This window comes from Cordyceps fumosorosea, assembly GCF_001636725.1.
Source record: "Cordyceps fumosorosea ARSEF 2679 chromosome Unknown scaffold_33, whole genome shotgun sequence".
Lineage (NCBI taxonomy): Eukaryota > Fungi > Ascomycota > Sordariomycetes > Hypocreales > Cordycipitaceae > Cordyceps > Cordyceps fumosorosea.
Genome location: NW_017387333.1, coordinates 171,122 through 196,054, shown reverse-complemented (window position 1 = coordinate 196,054; position 24,933 = coordinate 171,122). Strand labels below are relative to the sequence as shown.

At 55.1% G+C, this 24,933-nt stretch overlaps 6 protein-coding genes across 6 annotated transcripts; 3 read left to right on the top strand and 3 right to left on the bottom strand.

Moving 5' to 3' along the window:
- Positions 1-649: 649 nt before the first annotated feature.
- Positions 650-1,406, top strand: ISF_08674 (peptidyl-prolyl cis/trans isomerase; the record flags this gene model as incomplete). The annotated part of the gene is made up of 4 exons (XM_018852277.1): positions 650-652; positions 759-1,025; positions 1,092-1,348; positions 1,397-1,406. 4 exons carry the CDS (start codon positions 650-652, stop codon positions 1,404-1,406), a joined length of 537 nt encoding a protein of 178 aa, XP_018700603.1.
- A 275-nt stretch (positions 1,407-1,681) lies between these two features.
- Positions 1,682-3,515, bottom strand: ISF_08673 (LrgB-like protein; the record flags this gene model as incomplete). The annotated part of the gene is made up of 3 exons (XM_018852276.1): positions 1,682-2,955; positions 3,001-3,112; positions 3,165-3,515. 3 exons carry the CDS (start codon positions 3,513-3,515, stop codon positions 1,682-1,684), a joined length of 1,737 nt encoding a protein of 578 aa, XP_018700602.1.
- Positions 3,516-5,036: 1,521 nt separating this feature from the next.
- ISF_08672 (hypothetical protein) lies at positions 5,037-6,896 on the top strand (the record flags this gene model as incomplete). The annotated part of the gene is made up of 3 exons (XM_018852275.1): positions 5,037-5,673; positions 5,723-5,915; positions 5,972-6,896. 3 exons carry the CDS (start codon positions 5,037-5,039, stop codon positions 6,894-6,896), a joined length of 1,755 nt encoding a protein of 584 aa, XP_018700601.1.
- A 200-nt stretch (positions 6,897-7,096) lies between these two features.
- On the bottom strand, positions 7,097-17,115 carry ISF_08671 (hypothetical protein; the record flags this gene model as incomplete). The annotated part of the gene is made up of 4 exons (XM_018852274.1): positions 7,097-8,781; positions 8,843-11,045; positions 11,412-16,762; positions 16,827-17,115. 4 exons carry the CDS (start codon positions 17,113-17,115, stop codon positions 7,097-7,099), a joined length of 9,528 nt encoding a protein of 3,175 aa, XP_018700600.1.
- Positions 17,116-20,140: 3,025 nt separating this feature from the next.
- On the top strand, positions 20,141-20,605 carry ISF_08670 (hypothetical protein; the record flags this gene model as incomplete). The annotated part of the gene is made up of 2 exons (XM_018852273.1): positions 20,141-20,174; positions 20,256-20,605. The coding sequence occupies 2 exons, from the start codon at positions 20,141-20,143 to the stop codon at positions 20,603-20,605; spliced, it is 384 nt and encodes a 127-aa protein (XP_018700599.1).
- A 270-nt stretch (positions 20,606-20,875) lies between these two features.
- On the bottom strand, positions 20,876-22,909 carry ISF_08669 (Major facilitator superfamily domain, general substrate transporter; the record flags this gene model as incomplete). The annotated part of the gene is made up of 4 exons (XM_018852272.1): positions 20,876-21,496; positions 21,548-22,191; positions 22,257-22,853; positions 22,906-22,909. 4 exons carry the CDS (start codon positions 22,907-22,909, stop codon positions 20,876-20,878), a joined length of 1,866 nt encoding a protein of 621 aa, XP_018700598.1.
- Positions 22,910-24,933: the final 2,024 nt, after the last annotated feature.

Genomic DNA, 24,933 nt, shown 5'->3' with positions numbered 1-24,933 from the left:
TGTCACATGGATGGATATTCTGGCCCCTGATAGTTGCGTGTGATGAGGCTTGCTGCCTTGTTGTGTACGTGCCTTAGACACCAATTCTCAGCGCTCACTGACTCAGTGAGCCACAGCGGCCACAGCCAATGGGTGGATGCGCCGATGGGCTGATGTACTGATGCGGCCCTGAAAATCAGGGACCAGATAGCGGCTGCAGGTCCACTGACAGATACTGTAGGGTGGAAATAGCATATGCGTCAACCATCTATGGTACGAGGAGATGAGGCACAAATGGCAAAGAAATATATTTTTTAAACCCTGAAATCAGAAATACGATCGACGCTCTACAAGCCAGTGGTCCCTCCTTCTCAGCCGTGCCTCAATCCATGGTTTCGGTCCTGACAGCCCACCAATCAGCACAAGTCTCGCCCCGTCTTATGCCCCGCCGCTGGAAGCGTGGGGTAAAGCGCCCAAACCTTTTCTCACAGCGGCAGACGTCATTTCGAAAAGCTTCCTCCTGCTTAGCTCTCGCGCCGACAAATCCAGACGACCGCCTTCTTTCGCCCATACCTATCCATCCGCCATCGACCGACCGTTCAATCTTACCCGCTGAGCCTCCTTTCCACCCAACGACTTCCCTTTTTGTCCAACACCACGTCACACGACCATGGTTAATATCCCCCCTCCATCTCGCGATAGCTTCCCCCGCTTTCCCTCTAGCAGTGGAAAAAACCTCGATTGACACTCGCTAACATCCCCCGTACCTCCCCCGCTAGGCTGACACCGGTCTGCCCCCCAACTGGGAGGTCCGCCACTCCAACTCCAAGGGCCTGCCGTACTACTTCAACACCGCCGACAAGGTCTCCCGCTGGGAGCCGCCCGCCGGCACCGACCCGGACAAGCTCAAGCACTACATGGCCACGCACCACAGCGCCGGGCAGCGCCCGCCCACCGGCGCCGCCGGCATCCCTGAGGGCAAGATCCGCGCCGCCCACCTGCTCGTCAAGCACAGCGGGAGCCGCCGGCCGAGCAGCTGGCGAGAGGTGCGTTGTCCTGTGCCCCTCTCTCTTTAGCTTTGGGGAAGTAACGCACCCGGCTGACAAATGTAGGCCACCATCACCCGCTCCAAGGACCAAGCCATGGACATCATCAAGGGCCACGAGCAGCGCATCCGCTCCGGCGCGGCCACGCTCGGCGACCTCGCGACCGCAGAGTCCGACTGCTCGTCGGCGCGCAAGCGCGGCGACCTCGGCTACTTTGGCCGCGGCGACATGCAGAAGGAGTTCGAGGAGGCGTCGTTCGCGCTCAAGCCCGGCGAGATGAGCGGCATAGTCGAGACGGCCAGCGGGCTGCACCTGATTGAGAGGTGCGTCGAAAGCGGCACAGGACAAAGTTTGGACTGACACGATTCTAGGCTCGAATAATTACGTACTGTAGCTCCAATCCATAAATACGACCAAAAATGTGACGCCGTCACCGGTGAGGCAGTCGGCCGTGAATGGGCTGTGCAAGTGACTATTGTAATCTCAACGCCTTCTATTGAACCGTTTCCGCTATCACCTTGTACGCTGATATATACACGAACGTCGAGCGCCAGGCTTACCAGAAGCGAGCTCTATTCTTGCAGCTCTGATCGTCCCATTCCCAGCAAAATATAATCACGCTCTTAGTACGATTGCTGACCCTCTAAATAGTCCATTCAAACCAAACTTAGCAGCGCATCCCTGAATGGGTGCACCGCAATCAAGACGACCGTCACAACTCCGTACGTGGTCATGGCGAGCGTGGCGTACGGTGCGGATCGAGACTTGTTTTCATATAAGTACGCGACGCCCATGGCTGCGCCGTTGATGCCAATCGCTATGCCTGCAGCGACGGTGTTGGTGCTGTCTTGCTTGTCTTTTGCTCTTGCGACAGGTACGGCTGTATCGGCAGAGTCGTAGCTGTGCGTCGACGGTTGGCGCTCCAGCTGGTTGCTCTTCTTTTCCTCAGACTCCTCCAAGCCATTGAGGAATGAAGGGTACACAAGTTGGCCTAAGATGCCATTTGTGATCATGAGGGAAACAGTGAGGCTCGTGCTGCCGCCGACATTCTTCATGGCGGGAATCGCGAGGGCCAACGTGGTCGTGCGCGCTGCCAACGCCAGGGCCTCAGGTCGAGCCAAGCCAATGAGCGAGCCTACGTGCGCACCAAGGAAGACGTTACCGGCAGCAGCGGCGATGCTGACTAGGACGGCGACCAAACCGGAGGCGCTGAAGAGCTGGCGTCGGCACTCGTGCAGCTTGAAGCCCCATACGATGAAGCCGCAGCCAAGCATGGACAGGGCAGCGTCGCCGGCACCGAACCAGTTGGGCTCAGGGGCCGGTACTCGCTCGACGCCATATGTCCATATCGCGTATAACTGAGTGCCGCTGCTGAGCTTGGCGAGCACATCCGGGATGCCGACGGCTATGGCATAGGCTTTGATGCGGATATAGGCCATCATGAGGAGAATGGTAAACAGGACCGGATTAGCCAGAGTGGCGAGTATTAGAAGGACCCTGGGTGGCTTGGCGTAGCTCTTGGTGTGCTGCTTCATGGCTCGCTGGGATGTGACGCAGGATATCCATATGAACCACAGAGCGCAGCCGTCGAGGATTCGAGGTTCGCCGAGGAGCACGGCCATAGGCAAACCAACCGCAGCCATGACAAAGAAGGATGCGACGAGCGGCCAGAATGGAGAAAGCCAGGTCCAGATCCAAGGCTGACGCACAGTCGGCTCGACGAGAGTGCTGGTGGTACTAGCTGTTCCGCGGCGGCTGAGCGTGTTCCAACTTTTGCTATAGCTTGTGTTGCGGCTGGAATTCAAAGTCAAGTCTCCTCGGTCGGCTGACTTTGTGAATTCTCGGACCAGGGAAAATATTTTGACGAAAATGATGTCGGTGTATTTGGCGACGAAGAAGGCTGCGACCCACGCCACGAGTGAATTCAACACTGCGCAAGTCAGCAAAGTCCAGATCAATGACCGAAAAAACTTACGAAAAGCACTAATGACCAAGCCCATGGTTTTTGTATCCATGGAATAATGTCCGGTGAGCATGACCATGGGAATGGTAAAGGCGGCGCCCATGTGGCGATTGATGAAGTCGACCTGACAAGTTAGAGAGAGGACGTCCGAAGGCAACGGGTCGCATCCCACATACCGCATTTCTGATATTTCTTTCATAAAATTCAGTGAGTCTTGGAATTGATGCGCACAGAATCATCATGCAGGCAAAGACGAGGAGCATGCCGAGGATGGAGGCGAGGAATTCGAGCTTGGGCGCTGTGAGGGCGCGACTGAGACCCCATATAAGCAGCTCACTGACGAGGTAGATGACGACGATGACGACGATGCCGCAGAAGCCGCACCACATTTTCTGTCGCCGATCCGCGACGAGACGCCGTCTTTGAGACTCCATGTCTATGGAAGCTGTGTACTGCTTGTGGTGGTCATGGCTTTGTTGGTGCTGCTGCGGCCGGCGCGGCCGGAGCGAGGGCAGGCAGGAGCGCATTACAGGTGGTGATGGTATCGGGCAAGCAAGCGAGTGAAGATCGAAGTCGAATGCTTGAAAAGTCTGAACCCTTGTATGGAATCTCAACAACCACAAAAAGAAAAGACGATGAATTCCGGGACAAGGAATTTTAATAGCTGTCCACCAGCAGCAGCAGCAGCAGCTGACAGCTGCGACTGACAAACCGGTTCGTGTCGCACGCCGGACCGGTGACAAGATGGGGGATCGGACGACGTCGAGTCTCACAAAAAGGGGGAAGCAAAGAGAGCAAATGGCACGAGACAGGACAGGGGTGTTCTATTTGCCATGTCCCTTCGTTTCAGAAGCAAGGGAAACGAGAGGGATGGAGGAGGGGGAGATGAGGGTGATTAACAAGCTACAGGTTGGGGGCGGACTTTATAACCGTCAGGGCTGTCTCGGAGGGAATGGCTCGATTGATGATGGGTGTGGGGGGGGGGGGGGGGGGGGGGGGGGGATGTTGGCTATGAGGAGCATTTGACAAAGGATCGCTACTCTTGCCTGTTTGGTGAGGGGAGCGTCTGCAGCATATTTTGGCGGGGTTGGGGGGTCTATTCCAGTTGAGTCCTCGGATACAAGTTGATATCAGGTGTCGGATACGAATAGGTGGTTCATCATGTTTGAAGTGAGTGAGAAGTGAGTGAGGCTGTTGGTGGGATGGGCTTGGAGGCTGCACTGCTGCACTGCGACGTGCCGAGATTTCGCTACGGTGATTGAGGCCATGTTACTATTATCGTACAGAAGTCGAGTTTGATTCACAATCGATTGAATAAAGGAGGAAATGATTTCAGGCCACGTCAACTCATGCTCTGTCTGGCACATACATGAGAGTTGTTCATTCACTGTACTGCCGGGAAACATGCATCTGTACGGCTATGTACGGAGCAAACAAAACGGGATGCCTCGGCGGGTTGGAAGAAGAGAAGGCTGCCAAAGAGCCTAGATTGGGCGGTATAGATGGCAAATGAAGCTTTGTTGTATCAACAACATCTATAGATAGGTACCTATGCAATTTACCCCTGGCAAGCCTATGTCGTTCGTGCTGCCGTTCGTGGGCTGAGCATGGCGGCCATCACCAACCACCTATAAGGCGCCCCACCAAAACATCTACAGCATCCAGCATCCAGCATCCAGCATCCATCGTTGGTGACACCGCTTGACCACTTGACTTGCATCTCATTGCATCCCATGTCTTGCAATTCTACCACCAAACCACGTCTCTCTGCGTTGCGCAAACTGCATACTGCTTGTGCCCCTGCGTCCATGGACGAGCTGTCTTGAGCGACGCAAGAGCGGCCAGGCCTGGACGGACAATGTGACTTGCCAAAAATAAGGACGACAGCGAAAATAAGGACGTCGACCAAGACAAGGACGACAACCAAAACAAGGACGTCAACCAAAACAAGGACGACAAGACAACCACGCCATATACAGGAACAGCAATAATCACCAGTCTGTGGAACAGCAGAACAGACAGACACCTTGCCTTTCCCCGACCCGACAATGGCCACCCAGGCCGAGGCAGAGACCCTCCTCATCGCCGCCGCCGCGTCCCACGGGCTCGCCATCGCCCCTCACCAGATTCGCGCCGTCCTGGCCGAACATGGTGATCCTGCCGCCGAGGAGCTGGCTTGCTGGGCCGTCTCCAACCTATCCGCCGACAATCTCCTCACCGTCGACGAGCTGTCACTGTACGCACAAACCCATCCCTCTCTTCGTCCCCCCCCCCCCAGATATAACTCCCTCGACGCCAGCGGACGGGTGGACAGCCTCCTCGCTGAGCTCCAGGACGACGACACGACATCGCCGCTGCCCCTCCCCGCATCGCACCACCACGAAGCCCTCGTCGCCGTCGTCCAAGACCTCACCCGCTCCACCGATGCCCTCGGCAAGCAAGCTGAAACCCTGCGTCACCGCCGCGCCGCCTGCGAGCGTCTGGTAGCGAATCGCGCCCAAGCCCACGCCACCCGCCGCGACCTCGAGGCCTCCCGCCGTCTGAAGCTCGACTCTGAGCGTGTACGAATCGAATCCGAGGTACCATCACTCCCTGCCCCCCGCCTTGTTTTGCCTCTTGCTCGTACCTCTGCGAGACAAGTTTGCCTCGGCGTCAACTTGCATCAGATTCTGGATTCACATTTGAGTCAAGACTCAGCCAGCTCACGCCTGCACTATGTAGATCACCGAAATAGCACACGGCCTCGAGTTTCGCATCGCAGAGCTTACCAACAACGACCGCCCCTCGTCCCTCCACACCTCCCTCGACCCCATCCTCCGCTCGGATGACGCACTCCTCGCCAGCCTGCACAAGCTGGGCTGGGAGCTGAGCGAACCCGACCCGGAGGAGGCCAAGTCCACAGACAAGCTACGAGAGACATGTCTACGGTACGTACCACCAGCCCTCCACCCGCGACTCACAGCAACTCATCCTCCTCCTCCAGGTTGATCAAAATCACCGTCGAGACGATCCGGACGCGCCTCGACACTACCTACCTGACCACCCTCGCCGCCGCCCAGCAAGCCCCAGACTACACCACCGCCGACCCTGATGACGTCGACGCCCTCCAAGCTGAGCTCGAGTCCCTGTACGCCGAGGTGCTGCCCGTCGCGCAGATGTCAGTCGAGCAGCAGCACCTCGAGCCTGCCCTCGCCGGCGTCGCCGCCCGCACCGGCCGTGGCCTGCGCAAGACGACCTCGTCCCTCGCCTACGCCGACCGCTGCCTGGACCACCTCCTCTCCCGCGCCAACGCTCTCCACGCCCGCGCGGAGCTGCACGCCGCGCACACCCGCTCTGTCCACCGCGTCGTCGCCATCGCCCGCGACGAGATGGCCTCCGACGTCCTCCAACCCACCACTAGGGAGACGCCATCCCCCGCCAAGCCCCCCTCGCGAAGCAAGCGCCTCTCGCGGGACCTCTCCCACCACCGTCGCCGCTCATCTGGCGTGCACGACTTCCCCGTCGCCCTCGACACGCTGATGCAGTCGCTCGCCCTCCCTGTCGAGTCCTACGGCGACGGCAGCAACAGCCCGTCGGCGCAGATCGCCAGCCTGGCCAGGATCCTGCGCGAGCGCCGGCAGAAAGACGCTGCTGCTTCGCGCGTCGCCCAGGACGAGCTGGAGGCGCTCGCCGGGGAGCGCCTGGCCGACGCGCGACGGGCCGTGCAGCGCCTCCGCGAGAGCGTCCTCGCAGAGACGCCGTTTGGCAGCGCGCCGGGCAGCCTAGCCGACCCGGGCATCGAGCAGTCGGTCGATGTGCTGGCGCAGGAAGTGCGCAAGGCGCGCGATAAGCTGGACAGCGTGGATATGGGTGACGTGGGCTGGGGGAGTCTCAAGAGGGACGAGTTTATCGAGCGCTGGGCGCGGTAGAATGGGTCACGTTCACGAGTTAATGTTAGCATTGTTGTGCATAGAAGGAGTTTTTGGTTTGTAATTTCGATTCTTCAAAAGTGGTATATCCTGGTTAGACATTCAAGCACAACTGATCCCAAGATGAAGAATTTCGCAAGTAAATCACCGAAAATCCCAAATACTCAACACCCGTTTCAAGCAACACCTTCCCCCATCATTCATTCCTTCCGCTTGCGCTTTTTTACCTGTCCGTTCCCCTCCTTCATCAACGCCTCCTTTTCTTGCTTAATTTCAGCGTCGTCGGCCGCCTCTCCCGAGAGCTCCGACCCCTCCTCTGATCGAGGTCTTTTGGCGGCCGGTCCCTCCTTGGCCCCGGCTGCGCCCTCATCACCGTGTCCGCGCTTTCGCTGGTCTCTTTGTGCTCGAGTCTCGAGCCGAGTAGCTCCGATGCCGCCTCTGCCACGGCCTTTTGCACCCTCGACGACGTCGGCGGCGCAAGGCAGCCGATACCTGCCGGGGAAATCCGTCGGGCCTAGCTGCTGGCCGTCGAGCATCTTTCCCATATGGGTGTGCTCAATACCGGCACCGTGTCCACGGATGACGCCAAGGAAGCGCTTAAAGAAAGAAACGGGGCTGGAGTCAAAGGTATCCCAAAGCCGGTCAGGGCCACAGTGCCAGGCGGGAATCTTATGGCGCTCCGGCGGCGGGATAAAGCCGTCCGGGTCAACTTCGAAGCCTTTCGGGGCCTCGAAGTAGGCAAGCCCGAGAAAGCTGGACACTTCAAAGTACTCGTCACAAGACATAAAGTATAGCTGCCCTGCAAAAAGGTCCAGTGCTATGCGGATGGCGGTTGGGTGCATACCAGCCTTATCGTTGGTGAGTGCAGGCCTGACCACGGCTTGAGGGAGGACAACCTTTGCGTTGTAGATTTCGAGCTCGACAATACTTTTACTGGCAGAGATTTCTTGCCAGTATTGCTCGGCGTCTTGTTGGCTTATAACGACGACGACTTGGGGCAGCTCGTGCCGCTGCAAGTGAGTTTTCACGCGTAGGATGAAGGCGACGTGCTGTTGGTAATCGTCCATGTGATCCTCCGTGTCTATGGGCTTGGCAAAGTCTCGAGACACTACGAGGTTTCGAGGAAAGTTCAACTCCTTGACCATGCTGGCCAGCGTGGTGCGGTGCAGCGACTCAAAGGCCCATTCGAGCCCTTGGAAGCCCCCGTCCTCATTGACGAAGACTTTTCCGCTGTGGATAAACTCCCCCAGAGCCCGGTTCCGGGTGTATTCGTTAGGAATCGGCTTCGGCGGCTTGCAGACTTGCTTTTCGTCCTCGACCTCTGGGGCCACCTCACGCTCGCACGTCTCGTCCAAATCGTCAGCCACGGTGCCCGCGCAACCAAACACCCTGCACCGTTCGGTCAGCGCCTTGATAAATTGGGAGTCCAGGCTGTCAAGGGTCGAGTCATCGCTGACTTCCGTCTCGCTGCTGGTGTTGGAGTCATCGTCATCCTCCGTCTTGCCTGGGGTCGGACCCTGGATGTGACTGCTTGCATCAGCAGGCCGTGGTCGAGGAGCGTAGCTCTTTTCGACATTATTGACGTCTTTTTGGATAAAGCTCTGCTCTATTCCTTCGTAACTGTCTGCGGATGGATTCTTCATGTTCAACACATAGTTCCACGCCTTGTTCTTCTTTTCGTAGCGACGGCCTTGCTTGGCCCAGAGTGGCATCTGTCGCGCGATGCTCGTCTGCGTTTGGACGATGGACCACTGGACGATGTGCTCCACGGCAATGGGCTGCTTGTCTGAAAGCTGCAGCAAGACGCGAATGTTATTTTCCGCCTCGAAGCTCAGGTAAAACACCAAGGTCTGACCCTTGCCCAAGCTCCGCATGCGCATGCAAGCTGTCAAGTTAGCATCCAAAGAACTGAAGTGTCAATTATCCAAGGTGGTATGTAGTCTTACCTTGAGCCAACCGATCCTTTGTGAGACCCGGCCCGACAGTGACTGCAGCCTTATACTCAAGAGGGAGCCGCAGATCGGTTCCCCGCGTGTGAGCCTCATCCAGAAACACTGCACACGAGTCTAGCTTGTTGGAATACGTGGATGTCTTGAGAGGCGCGACTCCACTGCCATCCCAGACGGATAGAACCTCGGATTCGTTAAAGAATACTACGGCCTTGATGCCACCATCTTCAGTTTGCGCTAGCCATCGCTCCGCCACCTCTCTGTTGGTCAATCTCAGGATTTGTGCACCGACGTCGATAATGACACGGATCCGGCCGTCCTGGATCACATGCTCGACCACGTCCTCACCGTCCATCGCGCGCTTCTCTAGCCCCGCATGCATTGAAAAGACGATATTGTCGCTGTGCAGGACATTGTTGAGCACGAACGCGTCAGTGTGTATCTGCGACGCGAGGTTTTGCTGCTTCATGTCTAGGGGCAGCAAGGCACACTGGTCGGCAGTGCCGCTGAAGCCCGTCTTGGGATGCGGCATCTTTTCAGCCAAATCCCATCCCGAGGCGGCCATGTGCTGGGTAAACGCGATGAGCTCCGTGGGAAATACAAGACGGCTCAGAAAGTAGTTGATGGCCTTGACCGAGTATCGGAGGTTGGGGAAAACGCGTTGCTGGAACTGCTTCTCGTCCTGCAAATTGATGACGTTGAGCTCGGGGAGGCCAGAAAGCATCCTGGAATCTCTGATCCATAGCTTGTAGACGTCGTGACCATCGTCCGCTGCGCACATGTGCTCGATGAGTTCACGAACGTCCTGCTCGCGCAGACCGCCATAGTAGAAGGACAGATGTGTCAAGATGATGACAAGGTCCGTGTTGCTGAACTCGGAGCGAAGCTTCGGCACGTCCTTGGCGGCAAACGGTACCGCGAGCCGCGTGCTCGGTGTCCGCGCAAAGTCGCAGCCATAGTCAACACGCCACCGCTTCTGCAGTGCGGCGCGCAATATGTCGTGAGCGATGCATCCCCGGACCAAGGCCAGGCCGGATCTCGCCGCTTGGCCTAGCTTCTTGAGTGTTTTCTTGCACTTTGCAGTTGGATGCGTCTCTGTGGTGAACATCTTAATGGCCTTCTTCGTTGGGCCAGAGTATCGGCTGGTGCGGAATCCCGTGACGCCATCAATGATGAAGACGCGCGCTGCTTCTGTGAGCACCTCGGAGGGACTTGCGGGTGAGAGGAAGCAGAGATTCGGATATCCTCCGGGTCGCTTCGGGTCTTGTTGACAAAGAACGTTGCATTCAGCAATTACTTCTTCTCGAGGTAGAATCTCCAGGAGACCTTGGATAAGGAGCCACCTGTCTGGCGCAAAATCTACCGGTGCTGGAGTGCCAATCGTGTAGAGAAGCTCATGCTTGGGCGACAAGAGCTCATCGCATTCGTCGATAATGTCGCGGCACGTCAAACGGAGATACTTGACAAGATTCAAGTAGCTCTTGGTTCGGGTAGTGTCCTCGTTGAGACACGTGGACAAGAGCAGGGACTGGTGATGCTCGGGCTGCAGCAAGAGCACACCGCCAGTATTGACACACTGCACCAAGCTGTCCTTGACTTTCTTGATCTCCTTGTCCGCGAGCTTGGAGTCTCTGTTGTACGGCATGCGGAACACAGTCCGGTTCATGAGACCGCCGATGGCCGCCGTCATCGTGTCCATCATCTGCGCTGACTGGTGTCGGCCGACAAAGACGCGCACCAGAGACTTGCCCTGGGCTAGAGACGCGCTCAGTATCGGGATAATGATGGAAGACTTTCCCTCGCCCATGTTGAGCTGCATGACGGAATTCTCCTTGCTCGGCGGATCTCGCATCCTCGTCGCCGTCTCGAGCTGATTCGCGCGGAGGCAGATGTCCTGCTCGATCTCGAGGAGCACCGCGTCCGGAAACAGCGAGTCGTCGTAGCTATACCTATCAATGGTTTGTAGCTCGTTGAGCAGTTCAGTTTCGTCGCTGCTTGCTTTGATGAGACGGTCCATGTGCTGACGGTCACGACAGAGCGCCGCAATCTGTCGAATCAGAGTCGACCATCCCGACTCCAGCTTGGACGTCGAACCTCTTCTGAATGACAGCTGCTTCAGGAACCAGCGAAGCGAGATGTGTGGGAAAGTGTCCGAGTGGCGGATCACGCTTTCAAGGGTGGAATCCGTCTTGGTGACTCTCTAGACCATCGAGACAGCTGCATCCAGGCGGGCTTGAAGCCTTTCCTCAATCTTAGCCCTATAATCCCGCAATGTGTCGCGCAACTGAACGCAAGCATCTTTGTTCTTTTGAGGGCAACTATGCGTGGCTAAAGCTCGTATGCTTCTGTCTAGCCGTTTCATATAGTCCTTTTCGTGCTGCTTGGTGGTAATCTGAGCGAGGACCGACGGCAAAGAAGAGAGAGCAGGGCGCAACTCCTGCTTTTCCAGGCGCGTGTAGCTTTTCAGAACATCTGTAAATCTTTGTCTCCATCTATCAGTCCCATCAAAGAGCCCCGGAGAGTGCTTCATCATTCTTTCGAAGGTGATGTGTCCGGATCTGTGCACAGCCTTGTCCTTGCCGACGAGAGCGAGCAGGACCGCCGGAGGCTTCGCTTCGGAGACAGTTAGGTCGAGCACGAGTGAGCAGAGATGCTCGCAATACTCGTTCCATGATTTGTTGACATCCCAGTCACGAAACCGGCAATCAAGAGCCACTATGGCTTGATCTACATGCAGGAAGTAGGCGAAGGCCGTCATGTCGACGACTCCCTTTGCACCAACCATCAACCCAACAAGGTTCGCGATTGCATTGTCTTGGTCTTGGAGGAATACCTCTTCAGAAACCCCAGTTTCATTCACAAAAAGGCCTTGTTGTGAAGTGAATGGCCTCTTGGCATTATTCAAGATGGCGACGAGTTGATCCGCGTCACACTCATGGCCGACGGTGGTATTCGAGCTTGACCTGGTCGGCATCTTCCAATCAGACCGTGGCTGGTTGATAAGGGCACTGAGGATAGGAACCAAAACTCTGGCCACTTCATCATTGATGCCAAACGCGACCGTGCTGAGCCACAATCGCAGTCGGTACTTGTTTCGCTCGCCCAAGGAGCTGCCTGTGAGCACTCTGAGAATAGAGCAGAAATCTTGCACTAACGCGCCCGTCTCCTCCGGGTCGACCCATTTAGCAGAATATCTGAGATTTTCCAGCTCGTAATGCTCCGTCCCAGCCTTGGCTGTACCTTTGCTTGTGATACGCGATAAGACGCCACTGGTAGAGGGTAGCGCAACATTGAAGCGCCGTCGGTGCTTCGCCCCAAAAGCGGCTGAATATGCTCTGCGAAAAGCTTCACTTTTGGCATAGTCCCATGTTTCCACCTCTTCGCCCCTGTTTTCTTTCCCTTTCCCTTTCCCTTTCCCTTTATTTGGCTTGAGATCTGGTATGCGAAAGTAGTAGTCGGCGTCGCGAGAGCCGTCGTGGTTGCTATAGCCCGGAACGCGAAAACAAGAAAGCCGGGCGGTATCTGCCTTCATGAGCTTCTCTTCGGCCTCAGTAACCTTTCTTCGGTATGTTTTAGGACAGTTCGCGAACGAATCCAGTGTTTGTGCATGGTCCAGGATGTTCTGAACAGCAGTGTAGTATCCGTCGTGATGTAAGCCGGGCTGCAGTTTGTCGTTCCATTTCAGCGTGACGGGCCTGGCGCCTCGCCTGTTGCGAAAGTGTTGCTCCGGAGCAAGATGGGAAATCTTTTCCAGGAGAGCACAGTCTTTCTCGTCAAGGCTGTCAAAAGATAGAATGGCGCCAGAGGTTAGAATCTCGAGGGCCGTCTCCTGGCCGGTATTCGAGGTAAAGGGATCAGGCAAGCAATGCGAGGTGAGCGCATACAAATAGGCAAGATACGCCTTGCTCCTCCACGTCTGATTTCCTCTCAACTGACCCAGAGCCTCGTTGATGGTATAAGTCTGCACAGTTGTGTCTTGGTTGATGGCAACGGTAACCTCGGTATGACCTGCTGTCTGCCAGGCTCGCTCCTCGCCATCTGCAACCAAGAGAGTTCGGCTTTTCCGGTCCTTTTCACAGCGAAGAATCAGCTTTGGTTGCAGCCCAATCAGTGTTTTCAGCGAATAGTCGTGGTCGATGGCCATGTCCTCGAACTCGAAGGAGCGAATCGTCCTCTCTCCATCGTTGATGAAGAAATTGAGCCCAAGAATCCCCAAGCGCGCCTCCAGAACCCCAGCATCTTTGTTGAAAATAACATGAAAGTCTTTCTCTGTCACAAAATGCTCAAAAACTCGCGACAACCCGTTGTAGTAGGCAAGTGATGTGGGCATCACAACGCGATCTCGACCACGCTCCTTGAGAACCCAACCGTCGTGCTGCGACTGCAGCTCCCAGGCAATGGAGCTCGGATCCCAAGCGCTCTGGCGAGGATAAAAGTCGATTCGAAAATCTTCCTTTGTAATCTGATGCCAGTGCAAGTGGGCGCTGAGATACTCGTCTGGAAATGGAAAGCTGGACAACGAGAGGATCCGGCGCGGAAGCAGTACGGAGACGTGGCCGCCCTTGGTTGCTCGCACATGCAATTCACGTATAAACTTCGGCGGATGACCTTTCAGCTTAATCTTCTTCATGCCAACTCGAATGCGGAATCCTTCAAATTGATTTCGAAACTGATACCTGTAGATGGCATCGTCAACTGGGATCACCGTAGGACTCAGGCCGCCAAACAGGGCGACAAAGTCTTCATGGCTCGTGTAACATGCGGGTAGATGCCTGGGATTCTTTCCATCAATGCGTATCTCGCCAGTCATGAGGTTTAGGTGAATAGCTTTGGGAGCTGATCGGTCAAAACTCCGCGTGCACGTCTTGATCCACGGTCCGGAGACAGGACTGATGTAACTCTCAACCGGCGAGAGCTGCATGTTTTGTTCGCAAGAAAATATGAGGCCATTCCTGATGCCGCCAAGAATTCCCCGTTGGATCTGTCCCATCAGAATTCCCGTCGCACTGACGGCGAGCCGCAGCGACGCCGAGTACAACGTCTTTTGGAAGTAGCTTGTCACTTTTCTCTGGTTCTCGTGGATAGTGGTCATGGCCACAATGTACCGCTCCACGTTTTTGATTTGATTGTCGGATAATATGTGATGCTTCAAGAAGTAGTAGTCCACGGCAAACGTGTATGCGCAGATCAAGGCTATCTCCAAGTGCGTCTCGAGCATCTCCGGCGTGTCGTTGAGCCTGGACTGTCGATTGTCACTCAGCCAACCAAAACATCTCTTGCGTATAGCGGCCAGGACATCCAATGCAGCATTTCGGCAAGGTTCGGGAGCCTCGTTGGTCATCTTGATTGCAATGATGCAAAGCACGGCCAGCGGTTTGCGGCCAGAGCGGCCGTCTGCGTAAATACTCAACAGTCGCCTGGTCTCCTTGACAAATTCTGCCGCAAAAGTCTCATTACTTAGCTGGAAATGTCTTTGTCTCGCCGGGCCCTCTCCTTCTCTTGGACCAACCTCGAACACCATCTGGGACATGAACAGAAACGTTTCTGGAGCTGCCCAGTCGATGGACGTCCCGCGCAGCTCACGCAGCAGCTTAATCCACATCACATGGTCTCCAAAGTAGAGGGATCCAAGCTCTTCATTGTGCTTGAGCATCGCGACATTTTCCGCCTCAAGACGCAGAGATATGAGCTCATTCTGGTTCTTGGGTATGGCTGGATCGTCGTTTGTGAGAGCCCTGCGCAGCAGCTCATTCTCATGGCAAATATCGAATGAGCACAATTCTCGAATCACATCAGTTTGACCAATCATTTTGATGAAATTGCCTTGTTTCGAGTCAAACAGCTGCCAATTCATCGGATGTGGCGTGCAAACGCGAGACAGCTGCGTGTCTTGCCGGACAGGCACGGGGGCTTTGTCCTTGGTCCTCTCAGATGGCGATGCGAGAACAATTCTTCTCTTGGACTCTGATTTAAAGTAGCCGCAAAAGATTGGGTAATTCTGAATGTAGCTGATAAACGGCACTCGCTTTTCCTTTCGCGTTTGGCTGTTTTGGTCATGGTCTTGCTTCGCTTCTTCCCCGGAGTCCGAATCTGAGCCCCCCGAGTCCGAGCCTTCCGAGTCTGAATCAGGGTCTTCCGAGTCCGGGTCCCTCGAGTCTGAGTCTTTGGTTTGGCTTTCGTACCCGGCGACTTCGAGCAGGATGAAGAAGCAAAAGTCACGCCAAGCGGAGATATCGGGAGGAACTGCAAGTTCAAAAACGATCGTCTGGGCGAGATCGCTGTCTTCTGGAAGCATGCTTCGAAGAGGCTGGACACTGAGACTGCAGGCCATGGCAAAGTTCAGGCACCGCTTACAAGGGATCTTGTCGATGCCTACGCGGCATTTGAGCACGTCGCACTCGCTCTTTTCATGACATTCCAGATGCCACTTCTGCTTCATCTTCATACTATCAAGTTCCTTGGACTTCTCCTGCTTCTGCTTATCCATGTCGTCCTCAATCGCCGCCATGAGTCTCTTGTGCTGCTCGCTACTCCGCGCAAACCGAGCCCCGAAGCAGTCGGCCTTCCCGTATTGGGCAAGCATGTCTAATGCGTCGGATGATCGATCTCGAAGATAGTCTTCTATCTTGGAGAGCCGAAGCATCTCTTGCCCTGTCCGCAACATCAGAGACTCCAGGTTGACCTCCTCAACCCCGAGAGGTGCGTATTCTTTCAGCAAGTGGTGGCGGGCGACGGCACATTCGTCGCAAGCAAGCCACAGTTCTAGCAGTGTGAGATACATGATAGAAATGTGATATGGAAAGTCTTTGTAAGTGGAAGTCGCCTGCTTGAAGTAAGCAGTAGCAAACTTGCTGATGTCTGAACACGTCGACTTGTCAGTCTTGTGGCTCTCCACAAATGATTGTAGGTAGTCCTCGACCCATTGCTCGACTTTTATCAAGTTGAAGATGATGCTTTCAGGGGACTCCTTTGTTAGAAAGGCCATGTTAGGCAGCTTTCCAGGGGGCCATTCAATGGTGTCTGACTTCGGCTCGGCGACAAGCACGACCTCTGATGGAGGCTGGTCACGGATCTTGGCCAGAAACTTGTCCAACCCAGGGTGCTTGATGCGGCAATCAGTGGCGTCGAAAATGAAGGGCGCAAGACTTTTGGCCCTTTTTGCCTGATCAGCCTTCACAATCTCCGCCCAGTTCGTTTTGAGCTCATTGCTGGCCCGCTTGACGGCACACTCGACCGTAGCCATCCACTCGCCTGAGGCCTTGTCCTGTAGCTTCAGCGCCCGGTAGCCAATTTTTCGAGCCATGCAGTGAAGCGTGAGGGCATCAAAGTTGTGATCGCAGGCAGCTTCAAGAAGCAACGACAAGAAGACGAGCATGAATTGCTTGTACATGGAGTAGTCGTTGGGGCTGCTCTCGTGTCGCAACTCCTGCTGCAGAACAACCTTGAAGAGCAGCCAAGCCGGGGACCTTCGGGCAATTGACTTCTTCGCGTCGACGAAGCGCACAAAGTCTCGAGTGTGCTTCATAATGCTTGCGCCAATGGGGACGTCCTTGGAGGTGGACTTTTCCGTGAGGAGATAAGGGAAGAGGATATCGACGACGTGGTCGCACAAGGTGACGTCGCATTTATCCTCGTACCGCTTTCGTCTAAACACTCTGCCGGTCTTCAAACCTGGGACTTCCTCTTTGTCCATCTCCGAAAGAGTCTCGGCAATCGCCTGAGCAAAATCCTCGTCTGCAGCAACCTTTTCCTCAATGGTCACGCTCATCTCGGGAAACTGCCGTCGCAGTCTGCCAACAGTGGAGGTGACGGCATCGACTCTCGGGGATAGCTGAAATATTTCAACGCGGCGCTGGCAAACGCCCCAGCGAATGACGACGCCGGCATTGTGATGAGGCAGGTACAAGGGGATGGGGGCTGAAGGAAAGAGTTAGCAACCAGGTCATCTTGAGGCGGGAGACGGGGGATGAGGAATAAATACCGGCAGAATTGCCCGTCAAGAGCTCGTAAAGGCCTTGTTGGTTGATTTGGAGCGTGTTGGCTCTGGCGCCCAAAAAATTGCCTACGGTGTTGCGGCACTGGCGCAGCTTCCTATGGCACTCATCAGGGAGCAGAGCCTCACACTTTTCGAGGGCATAGATGAGCAATTTGGGCAAATCCTCGAGGAAGGGTATCTCTAGATTTTCCTCCGGGAGGTCAGGCAGCAAAAAGATATCCTTTATGAGGGCCCGAAGGGCTGGAGCGTCAACGCGGGGGCGCTCCATCTCCATCCTTGGGAGGAGGACGGAGGAAGGGAGAAGAAGAAAGGGGGAAGAAGAAAGGAGAAAATATGAGGGGGGAAGGAGGAAGGAGGAAGGAGGAAGGGTGGATGGAAGGTTGAAGGAGGGAAGGAGAGAGTGGGCAGGGGAGGGGAGGAGAGACAAGAATAAATAGCCATTTTGCAGCAGCTGATCAGTGAGTGCTTGAGAGAAATATAAATAGCCATTTTGCAGCGGTCAATCAGTGGGTGAATGGATGAATTGATGGACTGATCTGCAGCAATTCAGTTTGAGCGTTTGATGGTGTAGGTGGGAGGCTGCGTTGGCGTTTGCTACCCTACGGATGGTGATGGCGACAACCAACACCCCGACCGACACCGACAAACCGACAGTCACTTGCAAACACAAGCGTCTTTTCTATCTCTTCTGTCGCTCTGGCTTGTTTTCCATGTTTTTTCTGTATTTCTTGTTTTTCTTATATTTTTTTTTTCCTGTTTTTCATGTTCTTCTACTTTTCTGTATTTCCCCTATTTCCTGTATTTTTTTATATCCCTTCGTTTTTCCTTCCTACCTACCCTGTCTCCCCCGCTTACCCTCCCTCCCTATCCTTCCATTTCTTTGCATCTTTTTAATATCTATTTTTTTTTTTCATCTTCGTTACCTCTTTGATTTCGTCATTTTCCACTAGATATTGCAAGTATTAAATTATTCTGTAAATACGTGGGTGACCGGCCAGGGCTCTCGTCGGTGCTGCACTTGGACATGAAGGGCATCAGGATGCGCAAGCGCTCCCAAACTGTCAACCAGCAGCCATTTCAATTACATCAAACCACAAAAAAGTAGTTGAATGCCCCCTTTTCTGCTCATTCAAGGTATTCATTCACTTCAACATAACTATACGCGATTCTAGGCCAACTTGGTGACTTACTGTTGTCCAGCTGACGACTGTTGAGCTTCATCTGCCACAATCTCCAGCCGGACTCTGATTCACGTTTCTCGGAGTCGGCCGACTCACCCTCTGCTTCCTTCCAGACACCAATTGTACACACGGTTCTAGAATATCCCCGAGACACCCATGCCCATCTCAACCCTGGCCTCGCCTCACGACCAGCATGCCTACCCTGCGTCCCTGCCGCCGTCCGGCCCGGCCATGACGCCCGGCCATGACGCCCGGCCATGAGCATTTAATTTCCGCCTCAATCAATCGCGAACCACATAGTTACTAATTGTCGAACCCATCATGCGTCATCAAGAAACCTCACGAGTGCACCCTTCTTTTCTTTTCTTTTTCCTGCGTTCCCGCGCTTCTCGCATGCACCTCCTCCCCGTCGCGTTGTTTCCAGGCGTCACCCCGGCACTCTACACCGGACAAACCACCCACATTGTCACGCATTGACAGCCTTTTTGAATAGAGTACATATTTTCTTCTTCTTTGGTTCCTTTCATCTTGCTTATCCGTTACAAAATGCGATGAGGCGTCTTGCACGAGGCGCCGTCGTCTCAAGCCCCCCCGTCATCCCGTCTAATCTCGGTGGCAGCTGTCACGGAGGCAGCCGACGTCGCATCCGGCGAGCGCCTCTTCCTTTTTTTTTCTTGCTCTGCAACGTGCTCATCCTGCGCCGCCTGTATCACATTTCCTCTTCCCGGACCCTCGCCACCGCCCTGCTCCTCCTACTTACTATACCCATCCCCTTGCCATACGAGGTCTGTGGTCTTTCTTCCTCTCGGTGCCTCGCGAATATCTGGCGCTACTATCAATCAGACCCCCCCTTGTCGGTATCAGATTTCGTTTCTGGCCTGTGGCGCGCTGCCTCTGCCCGTTTCAATATCCCTATTCACCACTGACTGTATTATTGGTTTAAAAAAAATACACATCGGTGGGGCTCTGTTAATTCTCCGTCTTGTAACGTAAAGCTAGCCATTTTAAACATAAACCGGCTTCATTATAATCGTGACTGCTTTTTTTTGGTCTTTCCTGCGTCCTGCGCCGTGACCAGCGGACCCGAAACGTGGAACGCCTCATCTTGCACCATTTTTTCGGATCGGTCTGCTGCGCCCAGGTCGCACGTCTCGACCGACCCCTTTCCTGGGCGACAAACGCTAAGCTGCAGTCGGTGAACGAGGGCCGAGACGAACCAGGAAATTTGCTGCAAATCCACGGAGAATACGAAATGCAGGAGGGCTAAATCGAGCTAAATTCAGCCACCAGAGGTTGTTGTTGGCTGTGTAAGCCACCCCGGAGTTGGTTGACAAATATTGCCCATCTCCGGCTTGTGGCCGGCAGAGTCGCTTATTAGAGGCTGAGCTTGCTCCCCGCTTGGGACCAACACGACTCGTCAACTCCAGAGTCCTCTGACAAGGACAAGTAATAATGAACCGCAAAAAGACATGCCATCGACGTCGTCGATTCTACAAAGGCGCCCCCAGTCGCCCGCTCCGGAATTCCGCTCCCCCTCCCCAGGGCCACATCTGTTGCACAATGCCCGGCGGCCGGGGTCGCTGCCCCGGGCCTGTAACAGTTGTGCGACACTCGCACTTCAGATGAAGCCCGCCATCCCGCCGCCGATCGAGAGCTCCTCAACTGGGAGCAGGATATGCTGCTGCATGCCCGGCGGATCATCGCCCTTGTGATAGCCTGCGCATACGTCTCCCTCAAAGTCGCCGAGGGGGGTTGCAAGGCAAATCCTCGCATGGGTCACACCCACCCCTGTTACAATTGTCAGATGCAGCAAAGATGGGAAGGCCGAGATGAAGAAAGGGAAGAGATGCTCCTGGTAACTATTTTCTTGGCCATGTTTCCAAGGTATAAGTACATCGTCTCATCCCATCTCTAGCTTTCCCTTTTCTTCTCCTCATCACACAGCTCAACGCCTTCTTCTCTTCCTTCCATCTACTTCACTCTCCAACGACCTGGCGTCGACATTCATTTTCGCTCTTATAATCTAATCACATCGACCTGGTAGTCGCCTCGCTCTCTTCCAACAACTACAACTTTCTTTTTACAACAAAACCCCAACAAATCCCAACAACCGCAAACATGGTCCGCATCACCGTCGCCGCTCTCCTCACCTGTGAGTGCTCCTGTTCCTCCCGTCCTTGGTCCGCCAACGCGCGCCGCCTTCCATCGAGCTTACCTACTAACCTCACAACAGTCGCCCTCTCCGTCTACGCCATCGGCGACTCCGCCGGCGCCGCCAATGTCGGCAACGGCCAGGGCAAGCAGTTCATCACCGGCCAGTGCCTCTCCAACGCCGACTGCGCCTCCAACTGCTGCGCAGGCCTCTCCACCGGCGGTGCCGTCTGCTCCGGCCCCGACGTCGGCGACGTCGCCCCCAAGATCGGCTGCGGCTTCCCCAACATCGCCGGCGCGAACGGCCCCGGCGCGAACGGCGCGGCCGGTGGTGCTGCCGGTGGTGCTGCCGGCGGTGCTGCCGGCGGTGCAGCCAACAACGGCGTCAACAACGGCCAGGCCGGTCAGAACTGCGCTCCCGTCAACAACTAAGGAAAGCGCCCGCAGTCAGCATCTGGTGGCATGTCGACACTCATTATTACCTAGCGTCATTCGCGGGGCCGTCGATTTGGAAACAGAGGTCACTTCGTCTGAACAGTACATTATCCCATGGAGAATTTTAGTGTCATTGTAGATTTTAAATTGATATATTTCTTCTCCCATCCATCCGTCCCACCTCACACATTGCGTTCCTAACTATACAGCATGCCCCCACGACTTGCAAAAATTACAAATGGTATAGCGACTAGAAAATAACCACCTTTAGATCTTTTGCGAGATTCCAGTCTGCTCGTTGGCAGTGATCGAAGGAGGGCGGTTGCCGCTCTCGTTCATTTCGTTCTCGTCAAAGTACTCGCGCGTGCCAGTCGCCTCGCTGACCTGGTTGGTCGAGAGAACGTACTCCTCACGGTCAATGTGCTTGAAGTTGAACCAGAAGAAGACGGTGACGATGGCGCCGAGGATGGCAGGGCCGGCAAAGACCCAGATCAGGTGAGGATCGGCGATGGCGGCAGAGGTCGCCAGGTTGACAATGTAGGCAAAGCCAGTGTTAAACAGGTTGATCGACGAGACGAGACCACGCATGTTGACCGGAGCGCGCGAGTAAGCAATACCATAGGCAGGGACGTTGATGAAGAGCTCCGAGAAGCCACCAAGAGCGTACGGAATGGCCTCCCACCACAGAGAGATGGGCGACACGAGACCGCCGTCAACGCACTTGGGGTCCGACGAGCCGTAGTAGCCGCAAGGGTTGGTCTCGTAGGCCTTCCAGCAGAGAAGAGCATAGCCGACACCACCAAGAGTGCTGAGGAAGAAGCCGGTGGTAATACGGGCAATGGGGCCGTAGTGGATGCGGCGAGCGCGCAGGAGAGGGTACAGGCCGTACTACACAATCTTAGTCTAAGTTTGCTTTTATGGAGAGGGTAGAAAACTCACGTTGAGGATGGGGCCGAGAACGATAATGCTGAGGGTGTTGAAGTTGCCAATGACATCGTTGGGGACACCGTTACCCCTCAGCATCGTGCCCAGGTAGTTGGCAGAGTTGCCGAGGCCGTTGTCGTTCCAGAACTGAACAGGGAAGAAGCAGAACATGCCAGTGGCCTGCAGGGTACGCTTGACATCCTCGACAAAGGCGTCGTTGTAGCGGGTCTCGGAGCCACCACGCGCGGCAATGACGGAGGGCTTGGCAGGCTCCCACCATCCGGCGCGGCCGATGCGGAAGAGGCCGCCCTTGGCCATGCAGTGCCCAAGGACACGGAAGACATTGACAAGATCAGAGCCACCAGGCTTGTGCATGACAAGACGAGGCTTCAGCCACATCAGAAGGAAGGGCAGGGGAAGGTAGAGGATGAGAGGCAGGGTAAACGCCAGCCACCAACCGACGTATCTGGCCGAGTAGGAGGTGGCAGTGGACATGAAACCACCGATGTTGATGAGAAGATAGAACCACAGCATGGCGCGCTCAGCAGTATGCTCGGGATCCTCAATAACACGCTCGCCGCTCTTGAGGGTGACGACCTTGGGTACGTGGTTTCGCATCTGATCAAGAAGCAGGGGAGTGACGTTGGGCTTGAACATGGCTGCGGAAAGTTAGAAATGTGAAAAGGAAAAGTGAAGGATTAAATGTTGCAGAATTGGTACTTACCGGCACCAATGGCAAGAATGTAGACACCGATAAAGAAGGGAATCTTGGCAGTACCGTTCTCGAGGAGCTCCTTGGCACCACCAGCGATGATGAGAACGTGACCGATACCGCAGAGCATGATACCCCAGAAGATCATGGGGTAGCGACCAAATCGGGTATCAGCGAGATATCCGACAAGAAGAGGCAGACAGTAGGCAATGAGACTGAACGACTGGCCAGTGGCGTTGGCAACCTTCTCACCGAGGCCAAGGGCACCCTGAGTGGCCTGGCTACCAGCGGGGACGGCACCGAAACCATTGCCACCAACAGGGAGGGGACGGTTGATATAGTTGGTCCAAATCTGGGCGCAGCCGTAGTAAGAAGCTCTTTCACAGAACTCTACAGCGCAGAGGAGGTAGGCAGTGGTGGGGAGCGCTCCGGGCACGCGACGAAGCGTCTCCATCTCCTCATCGGTGGGCTTGTCGTCATAGTCCTTGTTGAGAATCTCGACTTCATGATGGCGGTGATGCTCAATGGCAAAGTCCTCCTTTGTTTGCTCAGGATCAGCAAGCTGGATTTGCTTGTTGTCAGCGACGTTGACTTGCTTCTCAGAGTCCGCTGTGTGCTGTTAGCTAAGTGCAGCCACGGCGCTGTCGTGTGTAACACTTACCCATGATGACTGCGCAAGTGTATCTGCGTGCAATTAAAACAGTCGAGATCGAGTCTGAGCGAAGAGTCAAGAGAATTTGGAAGGCATGAGACGGGGGACGTCTGGTTTTGTACCACCAACAAGGCGGGCACACGGAATACCCCAGTACATCAGAGGCATTTCACTGTGCTAGACATAGACACGGACTAGGCAGCTACCCCGAGGTCATTCACAGGCGCTGATTCCTATCAGGCCCAACGCGAACCCTTGCCGCCTCCCCCGCATGCCCCCAAGAATATCACACCACAGGACCTTCCACTCCTGGTCATTGTGGTCAGTAGCGCTGAGTTGCTCTGTTGTTCTAGTGTGCGCCTCGGTGGGTTCCGCCGCTCCACCCAAGCCATCCAAAAGGCCCCTGGGCTTTGCGATATCTGTCGTGCCGGCAAGCCACGAATCATGGCTCGGCTCATGGGGGCTAGTTATTGTCCCTGGGAGAATTTGCGACTGACGCGATGCAGGAGAGTGTTGGGAGACAAGTCGACATCTCGGGCCGGAACGCCTCAGAACAACCAGGCATGACGACCAGACGGGAGCGGTTTCTGACTGGCATGTCGCCATACATCTCCAGAAATAAACAATAAGGCGACCCGCCTTTGAGGGACTGATAATGGGGACAAATCTTCCCCAAATCGAAGGAAGGCCCAGCTGAGCACGTTGCGTTGCACCAAGTTGGTATCTCGCCCTAGAAATCGCCACAATCCTACAGTTATTAGTCGGAGGAGCCTGATAAACTGCAGCGCTAGCGAATAGCTACAGGCCCGACTCAAGGCTGGATTATAGACTGGATAATAAACGACCAGTTTCCGTTAGCTTGCGATACAAAAGTTCCCGGAGTGTTGGCCATTTTAGGTAAAGCAAGGCGTCTGCTCATAAACGTGATGGGGGCCGGAATGCACAGCAAAGTTTACTGCAGGCCGCACGCAGATGCTGCTCGTCGTCGGGTGCCGCATTCCCGGTCTAGAGAAATTCTATTAAAAGCATATAGTCTTCCCTGTGCTGTCTGTTGTCCAAGATGGCGTTGGGCTAGTTGCCGCGTAGCCACTGGTCGGTGATGACTCTGGTGATGGCATGTCACGAAGTTCGAGTCGCGTCGCAACTGGGGACCCTATCATTGGACCGACCGTCAGCATTATCAACACGCTTGCCAAGAGCAATCCTCCACGATAAAGAGTCTGACAGCGAGACCCTCTCGTTATAGTAGCAGTGGCCAGCATATACATTTTGCTCTGCAAATACTGGTAGCTTGCATCACGATTTCCAGTTATAAATGGCCGTGCGCTGATTGGAGGGGCGCGGGATTAGCGATGCAAAAGTTCCTGGCGCCCGAAGCCACAGGCTGGCGGAAACAATGGACGAGGCTTGGTTGGCTCCCGGGCAGAGGAGCTGAGAGCGAGTTCGTTCATAACACCCTGGTGGTGGCGTCAAGTAGTGAGACTGCTCGTCCCTAATTCATTTCAATGGGTTGGGCGAGGATGGCACATGGCAGCATGTTCTGGAACCAGAGGCTTCGAGGCCGCCCCCTGCGGATAATCAGGCCGACGGAGTGATGGCTAACCGTATACCACTTTGTAAACGAGATTCTGCATTACCATAGTGCAGACAGTTGTCGCTAATAGCTCGACGTCTTGTCCCTCGCTCCTTTGTCCACTCACTGGATGCGACGCCAAAAGCGTCGGGAGTGCCACTGATCATCCATCCCCACGATAGTCGCCTCAGCTGAGGCATCTCGAGCCGTGCAACGTTGTCGAAAGCGGCATGGAATAATGCCCGTCCGATTCAGCTTAAAACGCGTCTTGGCAAGTTGATAGAGCGCTTCTTCACCGGGAACAATCAGACGGGAATCTCGTCTTGGCAGCGCATCACAGAACCGAAGCGCCCGACTTGGCAGAGGGACTGCGGCTTGGCAGGCAAGATTTGAAAATTTGGATAACGGGTGTCGCCAGGTGCCATACATGTGTGGAATACCAACTCCCCTTTTAGGTTAGTCCA